We start from the raw sequence: 26,408 nt of genomic DNA on the forward strand, positions 1-26,408 counted from the left end.
TTACAAAGGTTAGGGCGTTTCTTATCTCCATTCCAGGGAGAAAAGATTATGTAGTTTAAGCATGATTGTTCGTAGTTAAAGGGATTAATTACCCGCCTGGCACTTAGTTGAGGGGTTTTATTCCCTCCCTAACTTCAGGGGAAAATCCCTACCTGGGATTCAACCTTTCTCGGAGAGGTGACCTTGGTTAAAACACAGCGCCAAGAAGGTGAGCAAACATATTAAGAACCGTATGCCACATATGCCAGGTCCCTTGAAACAGCAATCATGGACCGGCTCCCGGCAAAGTGGGTAGCTGTGTCCAGTGTCTGGGCTTCAGCTGTACAGGTGGACCCAGTTTCCAGGGCCTGATTCGAGAGACTCACGTATGCATCAGAATGTTAACTTACTATTCATAACGGAGGAAAACATCTTCCCATGGAACAGAAAACACATCTGGGCTTATTATTCATGGCATCGCTCATCTACGTACTTAATTAATTATGAACTACCAATTAGTGAAAACTGAATCAGAAAAATTAGTTGAATGATCCTGAGGAAAAGGATGAATCCTCTCCATCTCATAAGCATGTACCATCAGATTCAGGTTCTTTCTCTCTTGGTCAGTGCTAAGTAAATGCTAATCAATTCTTGCTTAATTCCTCCCTCCCCACACCCCATGTTTCATAATCTTACTTTGCATATCCAATTAGATTAGTTTTCTATTACAGTCTTGAAATCACCATCAACATCATGACTGGACTTTAACATTTACAGAAAACTTTTTAAGTAAAAATAACCAATAGCTAGCTATTTATTGTGTTAGGTATCATATACACATTACCTTATTTAATCCCCACACAACTTTCTGAGGTACTATTATTGTCTTTATTTTAGAAATTGGGCAACTGGGGTAAGGTAAGTAACTTGCGCGAGGTGATTCAGCTGGTAATCAGGGTCAAAGAAAGCTAGTAAGACCTCAAAACCAATGACCTGAATAATTGTGCTAGATCTTCCCAATGTCTCAGGTTCACTTTTCATATATATTTTTATTGATTTCAGAGAAGAAGGGAAAGAGAAACATCAATGATGAGAGAGAATCATCGATCAGCTGACTCCTGCACGCCCCCTACTGGGTATTGAGCCCATAGCCCAGGCATGTGACCTTGACCGGATTCGAACCTGGGACCCTTCAGTCCGCAGGCTGATGCTCTATCCATTGAGCCAAACCAGCTAGGGCTCAGGTTCACTTTTCTTGTTTGCACCTATCCCACAGAGTTGTGAGATTCAAGTCAGATAAAATATGCAGCAGGGTTTTATAACCTAGAGAAGCACACTGCAAAATGGCATATACTATTTTAAAATTTACAAGTAAACTATAGAAATTTTACAAATTGTAATAATGAAAAACATAGCACGAATACAGAATGTACACATTTCACAGTCACAGTTTTAAATTAGGTACTTAAAACTTTTTTTTGAAATATATCATGTGCTATAAAGTTCACAAAGCTTAGGTGTGCAGCTTGATTAATTTTTACTGAAGTAAAAACGGGGGGGGGGGGGAAGTAACCACCACCCAGATAAAAATATAAAACATTTACCAGTATCTCAGCAGCTTCCTTCTGGCAAATGGTATATGCTTTTGCGTTAAAGACCTGGATTCGAAAATTGACACTTTCTTCTTGCGTGATTTTAGCAAGTTATGTAACTTCTTTGGGTCTCAGTGGAGCCATATGTAAAGTGAGAATAATAGTACCTTGTAAAATTGTTCAATTTAAGGTCATATAGTGTAAACCGTCCACTACTATGCCTGAATATAGCTGTTCTGCAATAAATGGTAATTATTTTCAGGCAAATGCAATAGGAGGTAGCCAGCTCCAACTTCCTGCCTCTCTGTCACTCACTTTTTGAAAGTTGCTCTCGCTCGAATTCCTTTACTCCCGCTTTCTAGCCCCGCCCACTGCCGTAAATTGCCCTCCAAAGGTGTCGTAAAATGCGTCTCCCCGCCCTCCATGTGGCGAAAACTCAATCACACTTGACGGCACAAGGTGGCTCAGCCGCAAGATGGCGGCGCTGGCGGAGGAGCAGACGGAGGTGGCGGTCAAGTTAGAGGCTGAGGGACCGCCGACGCTGCTACCTCCTCAGGCGGGGGACGGCGCTGGCGAGGGTGTCGGCGGCACCACCAATAACGGTCCCAATGGTGGCGGCGGGAACGCTGCGGCGGCGTCGTCAGCCGGCGGGGATGGTGGGACCCCCAAACCTTCGGTGGCTGTCTCTGCCGTTGCCCCGGCGGGGGCGGCCCCGGTGCCCGCCGCCGCTCCGGAGGCCGGCGCTCCCCACGACCGACAGACTCTGCTGGCCGTGCTGCAGTTTCTGCGGCAGAGCAACCTTCGCGAGGCCGAAGAGGCGCTGCGCCGCGAGGCCCGGCTGCTGGAGGAGGCAGCGGCGGGCTCCGGCGCGCCGGGAGAGGCGGACGGCGCGGGCGCCGAGGCGGCCAGCGCGCTTCTCAGCCGGGTCGCCGCCTCGGCTCCCGGCCCTGCGGCCCCCGACCCTCCGGGCACCGGCGCTTCGGGCGCTGCCGCCGTCTCGGGCTCAGCGACCTGTCCTGCGGCTCCGGGGAAAGGTGAGCCGCCGGGTCCCGGGGACGCAGCGCCGGCACGGAGGGGAGCTAGCCGGGAACGCCGGGGATGGCGGGCCTGCACCTCTGCGGGCTTGTTTTGAATTTCCTGGGCCCGCCTCTAGGGCCGCACGCCCGCCCCTTTCTCCAGCGCGCCGGCTGCGCAGTCAAACCCTCTCGGCGGAGCTGTCAGTTTCACCGGAGGCTGCGGGCTGCGGCGCGGAGGGGCGCGCGGGGAAGGTGCGCGCGGGAGCGGGGACCTTCAGGTTTTTGGTCCCTTTCCTCTGATGTGGGCTCGCGCCCTGGGCAGGTCCGCATAAACACTGACAGTATCTGTACAGTTCTATGCCAGCGTGCGTTAGGGACCATACATATGTAGGTTCTGTATCTTCATTCTCAGTTCCACGGTAAAGGTGTGCATGTATCTCTGCTTTAGAGACGAGCAAACAGAAAAGCCGAGGGACCTGCTCCGGACTACACAGCCAGGGAGCGATGGAACACAGTGTAGCCAGCGTTTTTTTTCTTCTTCTTCAAAATATAGGTTAACTTCCACGAGTTTTAAGTCTTTTGGGGAATGCAGATTCAGACGTAGTGGATCTGGGAAGCTGCAGTTTTTGAATGGATGCTTCCAGGGGGTATTGATGTATGGGAAAGTTTGAGAACCATTCGTTTAGGAACAGGCGTCGGACAGACTGGGTTCAGGTGGTGCCTCTGCTGCTTTACTTGTGTGATGGATGCGGAAACAGTTATTCTTCCTAAGGTTGAGTGTCCCCCTCTGTTAAGTGGGTTATTGTGAGGCTCCGCTATAATGTATGTAAAAATGACTGGCATTGAAAAGTTTATGCCCAGATATCCATGCCTGGCACCCGAGGGCCCCCTTCCTTTCCCCAGCAACTGCTTTTACAGCGTTCATGCAGGAAACCTCACATGCAGCGTAAGGTCTCAGAAGTGATCCGGAGCCCATAATAGATGTTTGTTGAATTAAATTATCCATTGCAGAGCTTCTAGCCAGATTAATCTCTGTTTGTGAGACCTAATCGTTGCAGCATGGCCAGAAGTGAAGTATGAACACATAGCATTGTGATCCATAAATGGAAATGTGCAAAAGTATGAATGAGAGGAATTTTTTCAGAATGCTGAATTTTGTGAGTGAACTATCTGATGGGTGAATTATGTTGTTGGTCATTTTGTTACAATCTCTCATCTCTTCAGAAACTTGACCTATATTTTAGATCATAACTCGGAAACCAACCGGTATGGAGGAAAAGAAAAGGCCATCAGAGTAACCAAAAGAATTTATATCATTTGTGCAGTAAACAGCATAACAGTACTTTAATTGCAACTTAAAAATTTCCAACAAACTGATTCAATCATTACTTGGTACTGCTATATTATAAATGAACTAGAGGCTGGTGCACAAATTCGTGCATGGGTGGGGTCTGGCCACCCGCCCCAATGGGGGCCAATTGGGGCGGGCCAGTGGGGGGGGTGCGGGGAAGGGATGGAGGAGCTTGGCCTGAGGGCCCCACCCCTGATTGGGGTTGGGGGGCTGATGGGGGCAGCTGGCTAGGGGGAGGGGCCACAGGATGTTGGGAGGGGCCGATCAGGGCCCCAATCAGGCTCGTTGGCCCCTGCAGTGTGCATCATAGTGACCGGTTGTGCCGGTGGTTCTATCATTCAGGCCACTTGGCTTTTACATATATAGATACTCATGTTTTCTGCCTTGAAATGGTGGTTCTGGAAATTGTTTTAGGTATATCTTTCGGAGATGTAAATAAGGCATGTCCTTCCCACCCTTAAAATGCTTACAGGAGTGAGAGATGTATACATATGAAGCTAACACAGCATAGGATGTTACAAAGAAAGTTACACAGTACTGAAAATTTTGTTTTGGTACACTCTTTTAGGACCACAGCCATGCCTTTCTCTTTCCCCTCTTCTTCCCCCACAGGCGTGCATCTCCTAAATTCTCCTAAGGTCCTCATGAGACTTGCAACCAGGGGAGCAATGGGCAGTGGCAGCTCATCCAGGGCTAACCCCCTGAACCTGCCCCAAGGCCCCCTTTTCTCTCACTCTTCAGTAAGCCAAAGCAGCCTGGCCTAGGCTCCCTCCTGTTGCTTCTTCTGTCGTAAGCCCTTCCTTCACTGTCCCCAGCTTTAAAAAATGTATTCTCAAAAAAAAAAAAAAAAAAAAAAGAAAGAAAGAAAGAAAGAAAAAATTCTGTTTTAAGATATGAACAAGCGGAAGGATTTTTGGATGGGTGACTGAAACAGTAAAAATCCCATTAAAACAGTGGTTCTCAACATTCTGGCCCTTTAAATACAGTTCCTCATGTTGTGACCCCCAACCATAAAATTATTTTCGTTGCTACTTCATAACTGTAATGTTGCCTACTGTTATGAATCGTAATGTAAATATCTGATATGCAGGATGGTCTTAGGCGACCCCTGTGAAAGGGTCGTTCGACCGCCAAAGGGGTCGCGACCCACAGGTTGAGAACCGCTGCATTAAAGGATTATGTGATTGTGTTGGGGGAAAGAGTTTGAGAGGAGAGTGAGACAAACATTAGTCACCTCTGGACCTTAGCCAAATAGTCCTAGACATTTGGTATATATTAGGTTATTTTTTGAAAGCTGTTTTTTGTTTTTTTTAAACAGTTGGAAGTGTAGCTGTGGAAGACCAGCCAGATGTCAGTGCTGTGCTGTCAGCTTACAGTCAGCAAGGAGACCCCACAATGTATGAAGAATACTACAGTGGACTGAAACACTTCATTGAATGTTCCTTGGACTGCCATCGGGCAGAGCTATCCCAACTCTTTTATCCTCTGTTTGTACACATGTACTTGGAACTAGTCTACAATCAACATGAGAATGAAGCAAAATCATTCTTTGAGAAGTATGTGAATTTTAATATATATTATATATGTACACCGTGTGTGTGTGTGTGTGTGTGTGTGTGTGTGTGTACACATACATATATATAAATAATGTATATACTCACCTGTGATTACATACTGGTAAATGTTAGATTGCAACTCAAAAAGTACTTTATGAAGGAGAGGTACCTGGTGCTATGACAGCCTAAAATAGGGGGGTTTGATCTAGTTAGGAAAGTCATGGAAGGCTCCCAGAGGAAGTGATGCTCCCAGAGGTAAGATCTGAAGATTTGATAGGAGTTAACTAGATGAAGAGAAGGGAAACACATGTGTGAAAGCTATGCTCTGCGGCAGTAGATATCATGGTAGATGAAAGAAGGGCAGTGTGGCTAAAGAGTATGGAGTGGTGAGTGGTACAACATGAAACTGGACAGTTGGTTACCGGCTGGAATAGGCAGGTTCTTGGGCCAGGTTGAAGATCTTTGTTTATTCTAAGAGCAGTAGGGGATTGTATTGTATAGAAGTAGATCTGGCTGAAATTCATTGAAAACTTGAACATACTGGCAGACATAAAATACCCCAAGAGAACAGGAAGCTATGTTAGGATTAAATTAGACTGAGAGTGACTGAAAACCCAAACAAAATAGAGGCTTAAATATGATAAAAGCTTATTTCTTTCTCTTATGAGTTAGGCAGTCTAGGGCTGGTATGGAGTCCTTGATTAGCAAGGATCTGGGCATTCTCAATGTTGTTGCTCTACCATCCCTGTCATGCAGCTTCCACCTGTGGCACAGGATGGTTCTAAGCAATTGCACTTCTTCCTTTTTTTATGTCATTAGTTCAACGGTCACACCTATCTACAAGAGAGGTAGGAAATGTGCTTGCTCTTTACCTAGGTGTCACTATGCTAGGTCAACATGTGTTCCATTCAGGTGTTCTAGTGTGGAGGGAGAAAGAAAAATGGATATTTGGAGACAGTGAGGCATCTCTGCTAAAGAAGTCATTGAAGGATCATGTCATTATTAGATTTGCATTTTGAAAGGACCTATATGCATTGGGGAAAACAGATGGTGGGGGTACAGAGTGTCTATAGATTGACCAGTTTTGGAGGATATTGTAGTGTTTCTCAACTGGGAAAATGTGTGGAGGTGTTTTGGGTGGTCATAGTGACTAGGGGGGAGGAGCAGGTGACTTATGTTCTAATACGTGCAGGTAATCCCACTTAGCAGAGAGTTGTTCTGTCCCAAGTGCCAGGAGCATACTTGTTGAGAAACACTGGACTAGGGTGTAGTAGTATTGGTGAAAGGGGGTGGACATATTGGTAAGGCACTTGGTGATGGATTGGATATGGAGGTGAAGGAGATGAAGATATTATTGATAACCCCTAGGTTTCTGGCTCCCCCAGATGGATAGGGGTGCCCTTCACTGAGATAGAGAATTCCCTTCCATGACTTTCCTAAGGGTTTGTCAGGTTGTGGAAAAGACTTGAGTTCAGATTTGACTATGCCTTTGACTTTTTAAGGGATGTCAAGTTAATAGGTGGATGATATATAAGCCTTTAGAGCTTAGAGGAGAGGTAGGGACTAGAACCATAAATTGGAATTTGTGTAATATTGATGGATATGGATGAGAATGTCTGGGAGGGGTATGAAATAAATCAGAGGGCTAGGTCCGAGCCTTGAGGATCTCTGACATTGGGAGTAGAAGAAATATAAAAGAAGTAGAAGAGATGGCCAAGTAGAAGAGATAAAAGGAGAGGCCAGAGAAGTAGGAAGAAAACCAGGAGAGTGTTGAGTTATAGAAGCCAAAGAAAAGAAATGTTTAAGAAAGGAGGCAGTGATATGAGAATCCTGCAGCTTGACTGAAATCTTCTAAAGGTTTTCATTTAGAAAAAGAAAAAAAAAGGAGGCAATACTCAAAAGTTTGAATGAGAGCTCTTTAGTACAAGCAATAGACCTACAAGCCAGGACTTGTTAGATAACACAGGTAGTGGTAATAGAGAAATAATAAAACTCGGGACTCTTGGCTTCTACGCCATTATAGTCATTCATTATTCCACAGTGCTAGTAGAAGACATAAAGCAAATGTTCGTAGTTCAGTTTTTTTGGAAAAACAATTAAGCAAGGCTGATGGTGATAGGACTCCTACCCTAAGCTCATTTTTCTTACAGTATTGTCATCAATAAACCTCTTCCTTTCTCATGGTATAGCAATCTCACATAGGAAGCTGGAATATCCTAGGGTACTCCCTATCTCCTTGTTACAATCTCAGCCCTTCCCTGGATCCAATGCTCAGATGAGGTTATGAACAGTGACTGATACAATCACTAAGAGGCTGAGATTTTTATTTTCATTTAAATTTTAGAACCCTTAGTTCATGTCTTGATGAGTCATAATAGGGTAACACAGGTAACAACCAGTTTAGGAATCTTTTGAATATGTGTCTATCTCAGCTAGGGTCATGATATCTTATGTTCATTGTTTTCTAAATGTTTTTGCATTGCTTGCTGCTTAGTGAATGCCAAATATATGTTCTTTAATTTTACTTTATTAGGAAAATAAAGATTTGTATAAACAAAAATACATTTAAATTTACTAGTTGTTACCAAAGCTATAGGCTTTATTTAATTGCTTTGATAATGGGGAGTAAATGGAAGTGCTCGTTCTTTGACATCGTTTGTTCTATAGTCATATTATTAAAGTACTGATGTTTAACAAATATGTCTCGTATTAAGAATATAAGAAATCATTAAAAATGGAGGGTTTTATGAGAAAGCCATTCATTGATTATTGTTGAAAGGCTGGATGATAGGTTCATTGAATTCATTATACTAATTTCTACTTCTGTATATTTTTGAAATTTTTCATAAAGAAATTTTTTAAAGTGGGTTTTTAAGAGAACATAAAATTTAGTAAAGCAAAGATTCTAACATTTTTAAATGTCTACCAATGGTGGCATTCAGAAGAGACTTATCTACCAATGGTGGATATCTTAACATTTATTCACTTTTTATTTATTTCAAATTCTCTTAAAATGTTTATGGTATGATACATTTCATTAGAGAGTTAAATTAGTAATTTTTAGAATGAATTCAGAAACTGAAATGTAATTTTGAAATAAGTCACTTCTGATCCTACAGCCCAGGATTATTCAGACACGTTGAGTATATTCTGGTATGTTTATAAATATATGGGGAGAGGCAGATCCCTTAATGATTACATTGAAAAATGACTTTTTAAAATCACTGAAACAGGTTCCATGGAGATCAGGAATGTTATTACCAAGATGACCTACGAGTATTATCTAGTCTTACCAAAAAGGAACACATGAAAGGGAATGAGACCATGTTGGATTTTCGAACAAGTAAATTTGTTCTGCGTATTTCCCGTGACTCGTACCAACTCTTGAAGAGGCATCTTCAGGGAGAAACAGAACAATCAGATATGGAACATAGTTCAGGAGCACCTCTACATTGACATCTTTGATGGGATGCCGCGTAGTAAGCAACAGATAGATGCGATGGTGGGAAGTTTGGCAGGAGAGGCTAAACGAGAGGCAAACAAATCCAAGGTATGGGAATAAACCTAAGAACTATATAATACAGATTATGAAAAATTGTAGCATTTCCATCTACACATTTTTCTTACAGCTAGTTTGGGATTTATTTTACACTATTACTAAGTTTTTTGAGGAATTGGGGAATGGTTGCATTTAACAGAACCCTGACTGTAAAGGCTGAAACAATTAAGGGTGTTTCTCTCACATAAAATGATAATTACAGAGGAAAGCCCTCCTGGGCTGGCATGAGGGCTCCACGCGCCATTAAGGACCCTGGCTCCTAGTTTCTGCTTCACCATCTTTAAAATGTAACTCTCTTCTTTGTGCTCACAGATGGCTATTGGAGCTCCAGCCTTGCAGCTGCATTCCAGGAAGGCGGCGGGAGGGGCGGGGGCAAAAGGCATATCCCTGCTGAATCTCTCTCTTTCTTTTTTAATCAGGAAATAGTATTTTTTCTAAAACTCTACCCTGCATATTTGTGTGCATATTTGTTGGCCAGGATTGACATTATATGGCCATTCCTAGCTGCATGGGAGCCCAGGAACAGAAATTATTTAACTGATCATATTGCTGCTCCAACAAATCAGGGTTCTGTTAGTAAGGAAGATGTTCGGGAAATTGGCTATTGGGTTGATAAGTACAGAATCTGCTTCAGGGTATAAAGTACTACATTTGTAGTTGTGATTCATCTTGTCAAGATACGAAAAGGATGTATTAATGAACAAAAAATAATTTTTAAAATGTTGGCTCTTTTGATTTGTAGGTATTTTTTGGTTTATTAAAAGAGCCAGAATTGAAGTGCCTTTGGATGATGAGGATGAAGAAGGAGAAAATGAGGAAGGAAACCTAAAAAGAAGAAGCCTAAAAAAGATAGTATTGGATCCAAAAGCAAAAAACAGGATCCCAATGCTCCACCTCAAAACAGGTGAGGAAAAAACCTCAGGAACATGTGTGAAAGTATAAGTTGATATGCTTTACAGGGTTCTGGTTTCTTAATAGAGTAATTTTCAGTCTGTTTTTCTTTCATAGAATCCCTCTTCCTGAGTTGAAAGATTCAGATAAGTTGGATAAGATAATGAATATGAAAGAAACCACCAAACGCGTGCGCCTTGGGCCAGACTGTTTACCTTCCATTTGTTTCTATACATTCCTCAATGCTTACCAGGTTGGTAAAATAATAGGGCAGTTTCTTCCTGGAAAATCATGTAAAAATGGTAATATACTATTAAAAGAAATGTGTTAATTAAAATGGAGTTTTATTATTTAAATTCTTGATACAAATACAGTTTAAAGACACCTATTAAGAAAGGAGAGTTGGACACTGCTAGGAATAGATAGAAGGCAATGTTTAAAAGAACTTTAGCAACTTGTAGACACGAGAATCCTGCGTACATGTGCCCCTGGTTTCAGTGATCAGAATTCTTCTGCTAGCCTTTCAGGAAGAGGGAACTAGTTCATCTCTATTGAATTTGATTTAAGTACTTACATAAACTTAGTGTTTTTTAAGAATTTCACATGTCTCTATAGAGATTCTTTAAAATAGGCTGCTGAGGATATATTTAGTAAAATGCAAAAATGATTAACATTTGCTTCATATCATACGCCAAATTTGGAGGGCAAAAAGGGGTAAATGATGGCATGTTCTAAAACAGCAGTTCTCAACCTGTGGGTCGCCAACCTGTGGGTCGCAACCCCTTTGGGGGTCGAATGACCCTTTCACAGGCGTCGCCTAAGACCATCGGAAAACATATATATAATTACATATTGTTTTTGTAATTAATCACTATGCTTTCATTATGTTCAATTTGTAACAATGAAAATACATCCTGCATATCAGATATTTACATTACAATTCATAACAGTAGCAAAATTACAGTTATGAAGTAGCAACAAAAATAATTTTATGGTTGGGGGTCACCACAACATGAGGAACTGTATTAAAGGGCCATGGCATTAGGAAGGTTGAGAACCACTGTTCTAAAAGTAAGTGATTTCAGACAGTTGGTTTCATAGGAGAATGGAATCTCAAATGATCTTTTATATGAGAAAAATAGCTATCATTATTATTTTTTAAAGATTTTAAAATTGATTTTTAGGGAGAGAGAGAAACATCAATGTGAGAATGAAACATTGACTGGTGCCTTCTGCAGGCCCCTTACTGGGGATTAAGCCCGAAACCTGGGCAGAAGCCTGACCAGCAATCAAAATAGCAACCTTTCAGTGTACAGGATGATGCACAACCAACTGCCACACTGGCCAGGGCAGTAGTTATTACTATTTATTCTCTAAGGTGTGACTGTAATTTTCGCCTCCCTAAAACAGTATTGTTTAGTATAAAGCCTTTTTTTTCCCTTGGCAGGGCCTTACTGCAGTGGATGTCACTGATGATTCTAGTTTGATTGCTGGAGGTTTTGCAGATTCAACTGTCAGAGTGTGGTCTGTGACTCCCAAAAAGCTTCGTAGTGTCAAACAAGCAGCAGGTAACTGAGATGAACCTGTCAGGTGGTGAACTCTTAGTTTACACCAGTCTTGATTCCCATGGAATATACACCAGAGATTGTGATCTTAGCTGTCACTTGATTTTACATTAACTCAAAATGCTACCATTTCCCAATAGTGATAAGTGCATTGGAGTGGCAATCAGGAGACTGGAGTACTTGACTGGTTTAATTTCTCTGGGCCTCAATTTTTTCCTTTGTAGAATGAGGGGAATATGCTAGAAAACTTAAGGTTAAAAATCTGACATTTTCCCTAAAAAAAAAAAAAAAATCAAAAAAAAATCAGGATTTCATTTTAAAGAGTTCTTTGCTATCCTATTAAACAAGGTAATACATTTTTAATAATTTTTCCATAGCTTTCATTTTTGTGAAACATTGTGATATAGTGGATAACTTGAGTTTCAGTCATAGATCCAACATTGAATAGCTATGTGCACTCTGGCAAATTATTAACTCTTCTGAACTTGAGTTTCCTCTGCTATATACTGGAATAGTATCACCTAATTTAGAGGCATTAGCACAGTGGGTGGTATGCCAGAAGAACTGTTCAAATGTTCTTCTTAACTATAAAGTGATTTCCTTAAAATGTTTTAATGAATGTACTTTTAAAAATCAGTATTTCTGGACCATTTTAGATCTTAGCCTCATAGACAAAGAATCAGATGATGTCTTAGAAAGAATCATGGATGAGAAAACAGCAAGCGAATTAAAGATTTTGTATGGTCACAGTGGGCCTGTCTATGGAGCCAGCTTCAGTCCAGATAGGTAAAGTATAAACAGTAAAAATTAAGTACTGCTGTATTATATTGAAATTATATAAAAGTTTACTGGAAACTTACAAATGTTAGGAAATTTTCTGTTAGAAAAATCTTATGGTTGCCTGTCAATCATTATCTTTTAGATCTTGCCATTTGCTAATTCATCTTGGCTGTAAAAGATAGCAACTTAATGTATACCCAAATTTATAGACTTCAGGGTTTGCTGGTTTTAAAAATTAGTTTTAGTTTAGTATAACCCTTAATTTGAATTGCTTCTTTGGGTTCCTACTTTGGGTTTGTGGCTAATGCTGTCTTCCATCATCTCTAAATTTATAAGATTCTTGAGATTAAAGGCTTGTTAGCTATTAATTGAAGATTTATATCTTTATACAATCAAAAGGACTAAGAATACTGAAAAGGAAATTTGTAACCCACAAATAGGTATTTGCTTATTTCTCATGATCTGACATTCCATAGAAATGGAAGGGTATGTTGTATTCATACCATCTGTATCTTACTTGGATAGATATTAGCTTTTAATCCATCACGATTTTCATCTTTATGAGCCTTTGAGAATGAGGTTTTTGTTGTTTGATAGAGTTTAGCAGGATGACACATTTTTACTTGAGGGATACATTTTTACTTGAGAGAAACTTTTGATTTCTGCCAAAACCATAATACTTGGAATAGTTAAGCTTTTGTATTTATCCCTAAAAAAGGTAGATGATTACTCACGTGCCTAGTGTTTTTGTATTTGCCTGTGTGTCAAAAAGATAATTCCTTTTAAATTTTTTTAAAACTCACACAGGATAGGAAAATAGCATTTTTATTTTAAAATCAAAAACTGAGTTTTTAAAAAAAATAAATTTCATTCTGTAGGTGCTCAGTTGTGGAATATCACGGCTAACATTAGTTTGTTTAGTACTTATACCTACTGTGAATACCATGTATAAATTAGAAATAAGATGTAGCATGTCAGCATATTTAATACTAGAGGCCCAGTACACGAAGTTTGTGCATGGGTAGGGTGCCTACGGCTGGCTGGTGATCAGGGCTGATTGGGGCCTTCTGGCTGCTGGCTGGGGCCTCCCTTCCCAGGCTGCCAGCCGGGGCCTTTCTTTGTTCTGCACCGCCCCCTGGGGGTCAGTGCATATCATAGCGAGTGATAGAACTCCTGGTCAAACTCCTGCGGGGACACTTTGCATATTAGCCTTTTATATATAGATATTAAAATGTACAGAAACTGGACAGGTAACTAAGTTATTCTGGGAATCAAATATATTCTCTTCTCTCAGGAACTATCTGCTTTCCTCTTCAGAGGATGGAACTGTTAGATTGTGGAGTCTTCAAACATTTACTTGCTTGGTGGGATATAAAGGACACAACTATCCAGTTTGGGACACACAGTTTTCTCCATATGGATATTATTTTGTATCTGGGGGCCATGACCGAGTAGCTCGGTAAGTACATTACGGTCTTATAACTGGGTTTATTCAAGAACAGAATGGTTTCTTGTTGGGAATTACAAACTCCAGCCAAACTCATTTTCACTTCTATTATTCCGGATCAACTTTTTGAGAATGTCAGCATTTATAGCTCCTTATTTGAAAATGAATTTGGGAAGAGTATTAATATTCTATATATCTATATGAAGAGTTTTAAGTCCTTTTTCTTCCTCAAGTTAGCTTATTAACACACCTTCCCTGCCTATCATCAGCTGTTTACAACTTTTTTTAGGTAGTTTTTAAAATATATTTTTCACTTTCTCTTTTTTAAAATTAGCTGTTTAACCTTGTCTTTCACTACTACTGTAGCACCTGTTTCCCTGTCATCTCCTTAAAAGTTCAGGATGAAGTAGATCAGGTTAGAAACTTTGTGGTGGCTAAAGCTTTCCTATGGGTTAGACTAGGAGTTGGATGGAATAGAAGGGTGGAGGGGGAGCAGGAAGAGGAGAGGACTCAATTATAAAATTATATAATGTTTGTACCAGATCAACTTCATTTTTCTTAAGAATGCTAGTCTCAATCATTCCGTCTTTCCTTCAGGTGAGAGGGACTCATTTGGAACTAACATTTCACATGGGTATTTACTTTGGATAATTGTGGTATTTCGTAGTTAACTAATTATCATCTTTTGCTTTTAATAAATTTTTAAAAAGGCTCTGGGCCACAGACCACTATCAGCCTTTAAGGATATTTGCTGGCCATCTTGCTGATGTAAATTGTACCAGATTCCATCCAAATTCTAATTATGTTGCTACGGGCTCTGCAGACAGAACTGTGCGGCTCTGGGATGTCTTGAATGGGAACTGTGTAAGGATCTTCACTGGACACAAGGTATTTTTACGTACACCTTCATTATTCCAGCACACAAGGCTGCTTTTGAGAAAAGTATTTTAAAAACAGACCAATGATACATATATTCTAAAGATACTATTTATACCACTACACTAAAAATTCTTTGTCTTATTTCCCTAAGTATTTTTAGCCCTACTATTGATTCTTTCCATGAACTTCTTTTCTAGGGACCAATTCATTCCTTGACATTTTCTCCCAATGGGAGATTCCTGGCTACAGGAGCAACAGATGGCAGAGTACTCCTTTGGGATATTGGACATGGTTTGATGGTTGGAGAATTAAAAGGCCACACCGATACAGTCTGTTCGCTTAGGTTTAGTAGAGATGGTGAAATTTTGGCATCAGGTAAATAACTAGAAATGGCTTTGTGGTAAAGGGTAAATGATGCGTTAACAGGAAACAATGAGTGTTGACAATTGCAAAATTAAGTCCTGCTGCTTTAGGCTTTGCTTCTCCTTAGCCATGATTCCACAGTATCGCTCTACATGTATATTGACCTCTCACATTAAACTGCTTGAAATGCTCCTTTAGAAGGAACAGAGTTGTTAATCAGGTTTATTTAGATTTTTCACCAGAAATATACAGTAAATACATAAAGTGTACTTGGCAAAATGTCAGAAGCTAAATACGGCAGATGCTACTAAATGGTTTCCTTTGACTTTCCCTTAGGTTCAATGGATAATACAGTCCGGTTATGGGATGCTGTCAAAGCATTTGAAGATTTAGAAACTGATGACTTTACTACAGCCACTGGGCATATAAATTTACCTGAGAATTCACAGGAGTTACTGTTGGGAACATATATGACCAAATCAACACCAGTTGTACATCTCCATTTTACTCGAAGAAACTTGGTTCTAGCTGCAGGAGCTTATAGTCCGCAATAAACCATCGGTATTAAAGACCTTTGGAAGCTACTGTTTGAAAAGGGAGACTAAAAGCAAATACCTCAGTGATTAATTTAAGCTACAAAGAATGTTTTGTCTATATGGATCTGGAAGTATGCTGCTTGGAAAATCTGAACAGGAGAGTTCCACGTTTCTATAGCAACTGCATTTAACTAATTTCTGTTTAGTTGAATAAGAGGTATTATGTTTGTGGAGGGGACATTTATGGTGCTTTGGAATGTGTGGAAACTATGCATTTTCTGTTCAAACGCTATTTTAATTTATTATGTTTAGAAAAACCCCCAATTGATTTCAACAATTCATCCTGCTTCAAGATTCAAATTGAGTAATATAATACCATCTTGAATTTTAGCTGAAGAATTCTATGAGCATGTTGTTTCTGCTGTAAAAATGTAGTTACTGTATGGCACTCAAGTATTATGTTAAATGATCTAACGTTTTTGCGTAGCTATGACTAGTGGAATGTATGTAACTGGGTAGGGCGAACTACAATTCATTTCTAGGATTTAGATGAAGTACAGCTACCCACTGACATCTGAATTTACACCTGTTAGATGCTGAGTGTACCCACTCTAGAAATCAGGTGAAGAAATTTAGCTTCCATGTTCTACTTCAGCTAAAATGGCTATACACAACCTTGTACACTTGAAGTCAGACAGACATTTCAGTTGCTTACCTCCAGTACTGAGCCTTGCTTTGGGAAACTAAAATTCAGACCAAGTCACTGCCAGTTTTTGCCTTTGTTGCATTTTGTACAGTTTTTATATTTTTGATATCTTGTAAATAAAGACAACCAGCTTTTCCAGGTTCATAATTTATTGTACAAATTGAGTATCACATGATGAGTTGACATTAGCTTCTCCAGGCATGGGAAATTAACAGATGAGGTACAGTTTATAATCCTATAAACAAAGCAAAAATAGTTTAGACGCAATCATGTTCAATTCTACTTTTAAGACATTCAGCAAATTATCAGTATAGGACTATCCATGAACCAAAACCCCTTGAAATTGAATGCAAATTCACATCAAATTTTCAAAGGAGTCTAACTCCCAAAATTAAGGTTTATCTCAGCTTAATACAATTTAACCTAACACCCCACCTTTAACAAAAGAGCTGCCAACAATTCAGTATGATCCTAAAAGTAGGCTACTGGCAAAGTCAAGTATATAAAGTAACATTTTAAACAGTAGAAAACAGGTATGTTATCTATTAGGTATCTGTTATTTAATAACTGAGACAGCTTCTCCATTTGTATAATGGGGCTACAACTACTCTCCCAGAGTTAGGAGGTACCTAATATGGAAAATTGAGCAAAATACTACATTTGCATCCTGGGATATTCAATCTCCTAAAGATTAGAAAAGCTCTTAAGAGCAGAGGGAATCGGTGGGAAGCTACATTGGATAAAGATCTGGATTTTGGGTTTTTTGCACATTTATTGCCAACACAAATATTTATTCACTCAAGCATAGGTACATGGGGGCTGGGAGCAAATGAAGTCTATGGGGATTTAAGGAAAAGATAGAACTGCTTATATAAAAATTTGAAACCAACCACATCAAAATTACAACTAAACTACCGAACAACCATCTGAAAACTAGCTAAATGAAAGTCTTACAACTAAGGAATTAAGAGCAGTTCCTCTTTTTTTAATCCTCAATTGATATTTTTTCCACTGATTTTTAGAGTGGAAGGGAGGAGTAGAGAAAGAAACACCAGTATGAGAGAGAGAAAGACATTGATTGGTTGCTTCCCCCATGCGCCCCAATCAGGCCCAGGGATGGAGCCTACAACCAAGGTATAAGCCCTCGACCAGAATCGAACCTGGTCCACCAGCCAACGCTCTAACCATTGAGCTAACAGGATAGGCCAAGCAGTTGCTCTTAAAGGGCCTGCACATGGATTTACTCTGACTCTCCCTCGGAACTCCAGTACTAGGACAGCAGCTTGAAAGACCAGGGACATATGGGGAGGAAATGAATTGTCGGGATCAAGGTGAGAGCGAGGCAACTTTCTGTCAGAAAAAAGCTGGCAGAGGCCATTGTTCCTTTTCTGAGCCCTCCCCCAACCAAGCCAGCAGACGAGGACCATACCTGAGTCTCCATCAACCTGGCTCACACTGTTTGTCTTGCCCTGGTGATTCCTCAAGACCTGCCCTACCCAACTAGAAGGCCCACCAAAGCTGTTTCCAGGGTCTCTTCCCTGCGAATGGCATGTCTTGGCTCATGCTTCAGACTTTGCTAAAATATCTCAAATGAGCAGCATCTGGCCTCAGTGTGCCCTGTACCTCTCACTAAGTGGTCCCAAGCCAGCACTAGCAGTAGCCACCCTTGGTTTGCAGCTTGGTCTCACCTGGGCACCTCCAAGACCAACACAAATAACCATTTGCAGATTACTTTGCAACTCATGCCAGGTGGCCCCAGGCAGAAAACAGGTGGCAGTCAGAACACAGGCAGTGGCTGACCTTGGCCTGCACTTCTCTGAAGACCCCAGACTCAGCACATCCAATGGGCAGCTTTAGACCATGAGGAAGCACCACCCAACCACTTTCACAAGCAACACACTCAAGAGGCAGACTCAGCCCTATTTGTTTTGGCTCAGTGGATAGAGCATTGGCCTGTGGACTGAAGGGTCCCAGGTTCAATTCTGGTCAAGGGCACATGCCTGGGTTGTGGGCTCAATCCCCAATAGGGAGCATGTAGGAGGCAGCTGATCAATGATTCTCTCTCACCACTGATGTTTCTATCTCTCTTCCTCTCCCTCTCTGAAGTCAATAAAAATATATTAAGAATGAATGAATGAATGAATGAATGAATGAATGAATAAATAAAAGAGGCAGGCTCAGTGGGAACTAGAGCCCCACTGAAGTAAGTCCTGCTCTGTGGGGCGGGTCCCAGCATAGCTAATCCTCCATGGTGGTTGGTAGTTGCAGCGAGTCCTTGCAGACGATTGGGCTGCAGGTTAAGTCCCTCCCATTGATGTGCCAACAGCAATGAAGGCTCAACTACAACAGGAAGGTGTACATAGCCCACAGGGGAGTGCACAGGGGAGTGCACCTGGAGTGCCCAGCTTGGGTTATTGGGGAAGCTGTGCCACTGGATTCTGCAGAACACCTAGTACATAAGGCCTCTCTATGAAGCAGCTCTACCTAATTCATAGAAACAAATACAAAGAAGTTACCAATATCAGAAAACAAAGAAATGTGTCCCAAATGAAAGAACAGAACAAAACTCCAGAAAAATAACTAAACAAAATGGAGACAAGCAATCTATTAGATGCAGAGTTCAAAATACTGGTTATAACAACGTTCAATGAACTTAGAACTTCAACAGCATAAAAAAGGGCATGGAAACCATTAAAAAGAACCAGTCAGGCCTTAGCTGGTTTGGCTCATTGGATAGAGCATTGGCCTGCGGACTGAAGGGTCCCAGGTTCGATTCCGGTCAAGGGCACATGCCTGGGTTGCGGGCTCAATCCCCAGTGGGGGGTGTGCAGGAGGCAGCTGATCAATGATTCTCTCTCATCATTGATGTTTCTCTCTCTCTCTCCCTTTCCTTTCCTCTCTGAAATAAAAAGAACCAGAGCCTGGCCGGCGTGGCTCAGTGGTTGAGCATTGACCTATGAACCAGGAGGTCATGGTTCGATTCCTAGTCAAGGCACATGCCGGGGTTGTGAGCTTGATCCCCAGTGTGGGGCAGGCAGGAGGCAGCTGATCAATGATTCTTTCTCATCATTGATGTTTCTATCTCTGTCTTCCTCTCCCTTCCTCTCTGAAATCAATAAAAAATATATTTAAAAAAAAGTACCAGTTAGAAATGAAGGGTAAATGAACTGAAATGAGTAATTTACAGGTAGTTACAATAGAGAAGATGAAGCCAAGAAATAAATCAGTGATTTGAAACATAAGGAAGCAAAAAACATGCAATCAGAACAGCAAAAATAAAGTAGAATCCAAAAAAATGACATTATAAGGAGCCTCTGGGACAACTTCAAGTGTACCAACATTCACATCATGGGGGTGCCATAGGAAGAAAGAGAACAAGAGAGATTGAAAACCTATTTGAAAAAATAATGACAGAAAAATTCCCTAACCTGGTGAAGGAAATACACATACAAGTCCAGGAAGTGCAGAGTCCCAAACAAGATGAACCCAAAGAGGCCCACACCAAGACATACCAAGACACATCATAATTAAAATACGAAAGGTTAAAGACAAAGGGAGAATCTTAAAAGTAGCGAGAGAATCTTAAAAGTAGCAAGAGAAAAGTAGTTACCTACAAGGGAGCTCAGCTGATTTCTCAACAAAAACTTTGCAGGTCAGAAGGGATTGGCAAGAAATATTCAGCCCTAGCCAGTTTGGCTCAGTGGATAGAGCGTCAGCCTGTAGACCAAAGGGTCTCAGGTTCGATCCCGGTCAAGGGCACATACTTTGGTTGCAGGCTCCTCAGGCCCTGGCCCTGGCTCTGGTCAGAGGCAACCAATCGATGTGTTTCTCTAACATCGATGTTTCTGTCTTTCCCTCTCTCTTCCACTCTCCCTAAAAATCAATGGAAAAATATCCTCGGGTGAGGATTAACAACAACAACAAACAAACAAACAAAATAAACCCAAAAAACAAAGAGAAATATTCAAATTGATGAAAAGCATAGACCTACAACCAAGATTACTCTACCTAGCAAAGCTATCATTTAGAATTGAAGGATATATAAAGAGCTTTCCAGCAAGAAAAAGCTAAAGTAGTTCCTCACCACCAAACCAGAATCAGTATTACATAATATGTTAAGGAGTCCTCTGTAAGAAATTTTAAAAAAGATAAAAAATATGAACAATAAAATGGCAATAAATACATATCAATGACTGAATCTAAAAAACAAAGTAAAAAAGTGGAACAGAAACAGACTCATAGATATGAAGAACATTTTGATGTTTGCCAGATGGAAGGGGGATGAAAAAGATGAAGGGATTAGAGGTACAAAGTGGTTGTTACAGAATAGTCACGGGGATGCAAAGTACTGCATAGGGAGTATATTCTAATCACTATGTATAGTGTATGGATTCCTAGGATGATCACTTAGTGAGTTATATAATGTCCAATCCCTAGGGTGTATGCCTGAAACAAATACAATATTATATATGTCAATTTTAATTGAAAAATAAAAAATGACTTAAAGGACACCTTGAAACTAGCACACTAGCAAAAAACCAGATATATTTGCAACTGATTTAAAAAGTTGGTTAATAATTATTACATAGAGTTTATATGAGAGAAATAAGGTCTTCACAAAGACAAAAGTCCCAATTATTAAATGAGAAAAGCACATGAAAAAGAATGTTAAGAAAAATACAAATGGTAAGCAAATACAAAAAAAATGTACAGCTTCATAAAAAGACAGATTATTTTTACTCAACAAATTAACAAAACCCCCAAACTAATATTATTCAGCTTTGGCTGGGGCAAGAGAGACAACCTCTTAAAAAGCAGGATGTCCCAGAACTCTTTGAGAAACAAACTTCAGCCTAAGAAACAATCATAGATGTAGACTTCATATGTAATGTAATAACATTACATTATTAATTGTAATGTTATTTATATTAAAACAAAATCTAATAGGAGACACATTTCCTCTGTAAAATAAATCATATACCCACAGCACTTATGCATTAAATTATAGAGAACACACCTATTATAAGACATTTATAATCCTTACCCTACTTCAATCTGTAGTCATAGCCAATGGAAACCAAATAAAATATACAAAAAAGAGCTAAACCAAAATGGCAACTAAAATTGTCAGGGTAATGGAATAAGAGTAATATTTTTCTCTTTATTTTTTTCTTGTATGTAATAAATTTTGCATCGTGACAATGATTTACTTTTATAGCCAGGGAAAAATACTGTAATATCAAAATGGCTAAGTTATAAACTTTTAAATGTCAATTCCTTACTTTTCATGTTGCTTTCACAGCTGGAGTTTTTTTGGACCTTAACTTGAAGTATAAAATCAGCAAAGCAATGCTTCCATATGTAGCCATTACACACTGAAAAAGAACGGAAGAAGTAAAGAGGATATACTGTCACACTTATATAATTCTAATATATAACTGCTTAAAGGTATCTTTAATACTTACATTCATTCTACCTGTGAGAGTATAAGAGTTGAAATATTTTTTGATACCAGTGAACTGGAATTGGGCATCAGCTTCTGGACCTGCCATGATTTCAATCTTTAAAAAAAAAGAAAGAAGGCAACAATAAATTGGTTTGGAGGCAATTTTAAAAATATATTTTTTTTTAGTTTAAAAATCGAAAGTCACTGCATATAAATACTGTAAATTTTTACGTATGTCTTGCCCAACATAGATTAGCAAAGATGGTGAAAAAAGCCTCGCTGATAAGAGAAACTTTTGGAAGGAGAACTTTACCTTGGTTGCTTTTACACAACACTCCAGAATGTATGTCAAATCATAGGCATAGGAAAAGAATAGTCTCTAAGTCTACCTTCTGATGCAATATATTGCTTGATGTTTTCAATTCTAGCTCTATCAATACCATGGTACAATGTAGTTGGAATTAATCAGTTTAAAAAATTAATCTGTTTTAAGAAATCATTTACTAAATGGAGTTGATACATAGTAGCTGATGGTGGTAGGGAAGCTGGAATCCTTATTTCTTACACAGCAATAGATAAAAGATTTAATGTAAATAGTGAAAACCAAGCCCTGGCCAGGTGGCTGTTAGTTGGAGCATCGGCATAGTCCTGTAAAACAAAGGTTGTGGGTTTGGTTCCAGGTTGGGATGCATAACGGAGGGAACCGATCAATGTTTGTTTTTTCTTTCTTTCTTTCTCTCTCTTTTTCTCTATCTCCCTTCCTCTCTCTAAAATCAATAAATATATCCTTGGGTGAGGATTAAAAAACATGGGCAAATATTTTAATCATCTTAGGTCAAGGAAATCAAAAGAACAGCCCTAGCCAGTTTGGCTCAGTGGATAGAATGGTCGGCCTGCGGACTGAAAAGTCCCAGGTTCGATTCTGGTCAAGGGCACATGCTGGATTGCAGGCTCGATCCCCAATGATTCCCTCTCATCATTGATGTTTCTATCTCTCTCTCCCTCTCCCTTCCTCTCCGAAATCAATAAAAATATATTAAAAAAATAAAAAGAATGGGCAAAACATAAAAAGATAATCAGCCTCAAGATCAAAGAAATGTAAAATGAAGCCATATTTAGCAGACTAGCAAAGATAAAATTATGATAATAAGCAGTAGTAAGATTGTTGAAAAATAAACATTTTCTTTGTTACCTAGAGTGTAAACTGGTACAACTTCCTAAAGTGCATTTTTGCATTATCTATTAAATTATAAAATTAGCCGAAACTGGTTTTGCTCAGTGGATAGAGCGTCAGCCTGCGGACTGAAGGGTCCCAGGTTTGATTCCGGTCAAGGGCATGTACCTGGGTTGCGGGCACATCCCCAGTGGAGATGTGCAGGAGGCAGCTGATCGATGTTTCTCTCTCATCGATGTTTCTAACTCTCTATCTCTCTCCCTTCCTCTCTGTAAAAAATCAATAAAATATATATTTTTAAAAAAATTATAAAATTAGTATACCCTTTTATCTAGCTGGTTCATTTGTTCTCCAGGAATTTACCCTTCTAGAAATATTACAAAGTGGAAACATGCTACATGGATGAAGAATGGTGACAGAAATACTGTTTATGAAAGTAAACTGGAAAAACTAAAAGTCCACCTACAAGAAATTGATAAATGATGGTTTCCATTGGAGGAAATACAATGTGTGTAGATCTTTATTTATTTACGTACTGACATGCAAATATGTCCCCAGGTAAGTTAAATTAAAAAAAAAAAATCCCACTTCTGAATATTGTATTATAGAGCACGTCAATGCTTCTCAAAGTCTGATCTGTAGGCCAGCAGCATCAACATCACTGGAAAACTTGTTAGAAATGCAAATTGTCAGGCCCTACACCTCAAGCCTATTGAATCAGAAATTCTGGGGCCCAGCAATCCATTTTAATAAGCCTTCTAGGTGTTTCTGATGTATGTTAAAGTTTGAAAAACACTGCAGTAGCAGGAAACAATAGAAAAATATATAGCAAACTTTTAGAGGAGTTGTATCTATGGCACCCATGTATTTTACAAATACATCTATTTCTCTTATAATAAAAATAGCAAAGGCACATCCAAAGGTCGCCAGAACAATACTTGAAAATTCGTATGTATGACCACCTATCTACCACGACCGACGCCACGCCGAGTCGATGGCAACACAGACGAGCCGGTCGAGGTCCGGTCGAGATTGGTAGGCAGTGGCAGCGCTACGCTGGCTCTTGATGAAATGGAAGAGGGAGACATCTGTGACGAAGTCATTGCTATGGAAACCGGCACGCTTCTGTCTACCATTTAAAGGCCTTCAGAGGCATTCTTGTGGACAGAATTGGCAATGAAAAATTTGGACAAATGACCTTAATTTTGAATTGTTTCAAGAACGTTCTTGGAGCCCTAGACCCTTTGGCTCAGTGGGTAGGGTGTCAGCCCTCAAGACTGAAGGGTCCTGGGTTCAATTCCAGTCAAGGGCACGTACCTTGGTTGCAGGCTTGATCCCTGGCCCAGGTTGGGGCGCGTGGGGAGGCAACCAATGGATGTCTCTCACATCGATGTTTCTCTCTCTCCCCCTCCCTTCCACTCTCTCTAAAAAAATCAAAGGAAAAATATCCCAAGGTGAGAATTAACAACAACAAAATAATAAAAATTAAAAAAAAAAAAAAAAAAAGAAGAATGTTCTTGGAGCAATGAAGGACCCCTCCGTGGCCTTGGCTTGTGCAGCACAAGTAGGAACATCTCCATTAAAAGAAACCTTTATGGTGAAGCTTTTATATTAATTGTTTCATGTTACTAAACTGATTAAAGGCATACTCCACCCCACCCCCCAAATTCACCTCCATATTTTTTTTTTGAATTCTTATAGTATCAAGCAGGTTTCCAGGAGAAACCCTACCGAAAACAAGGACTTAACTTGGTCAAATTATTAACTGATAACCCCCACTACCTGTGCCTAACAAAAGATTTTAGGAGGATGTGGTCTGCAACTGAAACAATTTAAGGTGCTTTAAAATTCTCTCTACATAATATGGGACGAAGTCTGATGTTTGTGATCGTCCACAGAGGACTAATTCCGACTGGACAGCATGGTACCGGGACTGCAATTTAATCTGGGTTTGAAAGGAAGACTGGGTTTGAGAGGCTAAGATGGAGCAGAGAGTAGAAATGGATGTTGCTGGTGAGATCAAGAACAGGAGCAGCCCTGGCCGGTTTGGCTCAGTGGATAGAGTGTCGGCCTGGGAACTGAAGGGTCCCGGGTTCGATTCCGGTCAAGGGCACATGCCCGGGTTGTGGGCTCGATCCCCAGTGGGGGACTTGCAGGAAGCAGCCGTCCATGATTCTCTCTCATCATGGATGTTTCTATCTCTCTCTCCCTCTTCCTTCCTCTCTGAAATCAATGAAAATATTAAAAAAAAAAGAAAAGAAAAAGAACGGAAGCAAAGCCTGGAAACACTCTGCACTCACTCTTCGGCAAGCTGCTGGTTACTTTTGGGCAAAGGTCAGAAACCTTTGTGGAATAATCGAACTGAAACTTGCTTTCCTTCCGAGTAATACTTAGGTTTAGAAAGACATATTAATGGAGAAAATCATTAATAAAGACATATTAATGGAGAAAATCATTAATAAAGACATATTAATGGAGAAAATCACTAAGAATAATGGTACTACTGGTTAAATGGCAGTCGGGGAAGGTCTAAGTAACAGGGTCTTCATTTTTGTTTGTAATTAACTGGGGAATAAGAGCTATCAAGCGTTAATTAGTCCTTCCATGCCCTTCTCCTTCACCTGCACAATGAGCATTTCAGAAAAGGGCCAAGGTGACTCACTGCCCTAGGTACTCTCTATTTTTCCATCCTCCTATTTTCTCTCTGACCCGACACCTACCTGCAATGGTGAGATCGCAAAGCAAAGCAAAGACGAGCGAGGGCCGCTCAAGCACCAGAACCAGCCTCCCGCACTTCAAGGCTCTTGCACTGCTGTCTGGTTACCGCCTCGGAAAGGCCTTCCCGCTGATGGAGCATCCGGGAGCCCAAGTCTAACCCTGGAGAACTGCAAGGGCCCGGCCCCGCTCCGCCACTCGCCAGCTCGCCCGCCCTGACACAGGCCGCGGCGCAGCTGACGGAGGTCTGGCTGGCCCGCCGCCGCAGCACAGCTCAGTGGACACAAGTAGGCCCACAGGAAAAGAAATGAACTCGGCCCGAGCTGGGGTCAGAAGCTCTCAAGTTCTCCTCCAATATTACGTCACCGTGTGACCTTGGGGACTCGGTTCCCTGCGGGCCTCATTTTTCTCAACGGAAACACGCAATCTCAGGGCCTTCGGGAGCTCTTGGTAGCGTCCGTTGGCCTCTCCCCGAGGCTGCCCAGCCCACGTCGGACCCCTCGCACCGCCAAGCCTCGTGATCTCAAACTCCTCTTCCATTCCCCCACCGCCCTCGGCCCGCAAAGCGAAGACCTCGCAGCGCTCCCGGACTAGGAATGGTCGGACCCCAGGCCGCCGCCAAGCCGAAGCCCGAGGACCGAGCCCAGGCTCCTCTGCACACCTACCTCGCTAAAAAGCACGAATTCCGCAGGCTGTGTCCTTCAACGTCCGTAGCTACCTCTCGGCCCGCCGGAAGAAGCGCCTCCCCCACACCCGTTCCACGGGCTTCAGCGACTCAGCCTTAGGCCTCGATTGGCTATGGCTCGAAGTCCCGGTCTTCCGCTTCCTGTCTCTAAATCTCCTCCCCCTTCAC

General features: G+C 40.9%; 2 protein-coding genes across 4 annotated transcripts; one reads left to right on the plus strand and one right to left on the minus strand.

The window, feature by feature from the left end:
- The first annotated feature begins 2,022 nt into the window (after nucleotides 1-2,022).
- TAF5 (TATA-box binding protein associated factor 5) lies at nucleotides 2,023-16,367 on the plus strand. Its single transcript, XM_059661278.1, is given in 14 exon segments — nucleotides 2,023-2,605; nucleotides 5,257-5,494; nucleotides 8,728-8,896; nucleotides 8,898-9,044; nucleotides 9,796-9,823; nucleotides 9,826-9,873; nucleotides 9,876-9,957; nucleotides 10,062-10,197; nucleotides 11,392-11,512; nucleotides 12,166-12,295; nucleotides 13,584-13,748; nucleotides 14,447-14,624; nucleotides 14,813-14,990; nucleotides 15,315-16,367. Coding segments are annotated over 14 exon segments (2,397 nt in total). The 5' UTR covers nucleotides 2,023-2,046; the 3' UTR covers nucleotides 15,533-16,367.
- ATP5MK (ATP synthase membrane subunit k) lies at nucleotides 16,352-26,360 on the minus strand. Of its 3 annotated transcripts, none has more exons than XM_059661282.1 (4): nucleotides 26,221-26,360; nucleotides 21,686-21,781; nucleotides 21,503-21,595; nucleotides 16,352-16,455 (listed from the first exon to the last, which is right to left on the minus strand). In XM_059661282.1, the coding sequence occupies exons 2-3, from the start codon at nucleotides 21,770-21,772 to the stop codon at nucleotides 21,506-21,508; spliced, it is 177 nt and encodes a 58-aa protein (XP_059517265.1). In that variant the 5' UTR covers nucleotides 21,773-21,781; nucleotides 26,221-26,360; the 3' UTR covers nucleotides 16,352-16,455; nucleotides 21,503-21,505. The 3 variants fall into 3 exon arrangements, with proteins under 3 accessions (XP_059517265.1, XP_059517267.1, XP_059517268.1); XM_059661284.1 differs by having other exon boundaries at nucleotides 26,217-26,348; XM_059661285.1 differs by lacking the exon at nucleotides 26,221-26,360 and adding an exon at nucleotides 25,561-25,699.
- Nucleotides 26,361-26,408: the final 48 nt, after the last annotated feature.

The sequence above is a fragment of the Myotis daubentonii genome, chromosome 13 (genome assembly GCF_963259705.1).
Source record: "Myotis daubentonii chromosome 13, mMyoDau2.1, whole genome shotgun sequence".
NCBI lineage: Eukaryota > Metazoa > Chordata > Mammalia > Chiroptera > Vespertilionidae > Myotis > Myotis daubentonii.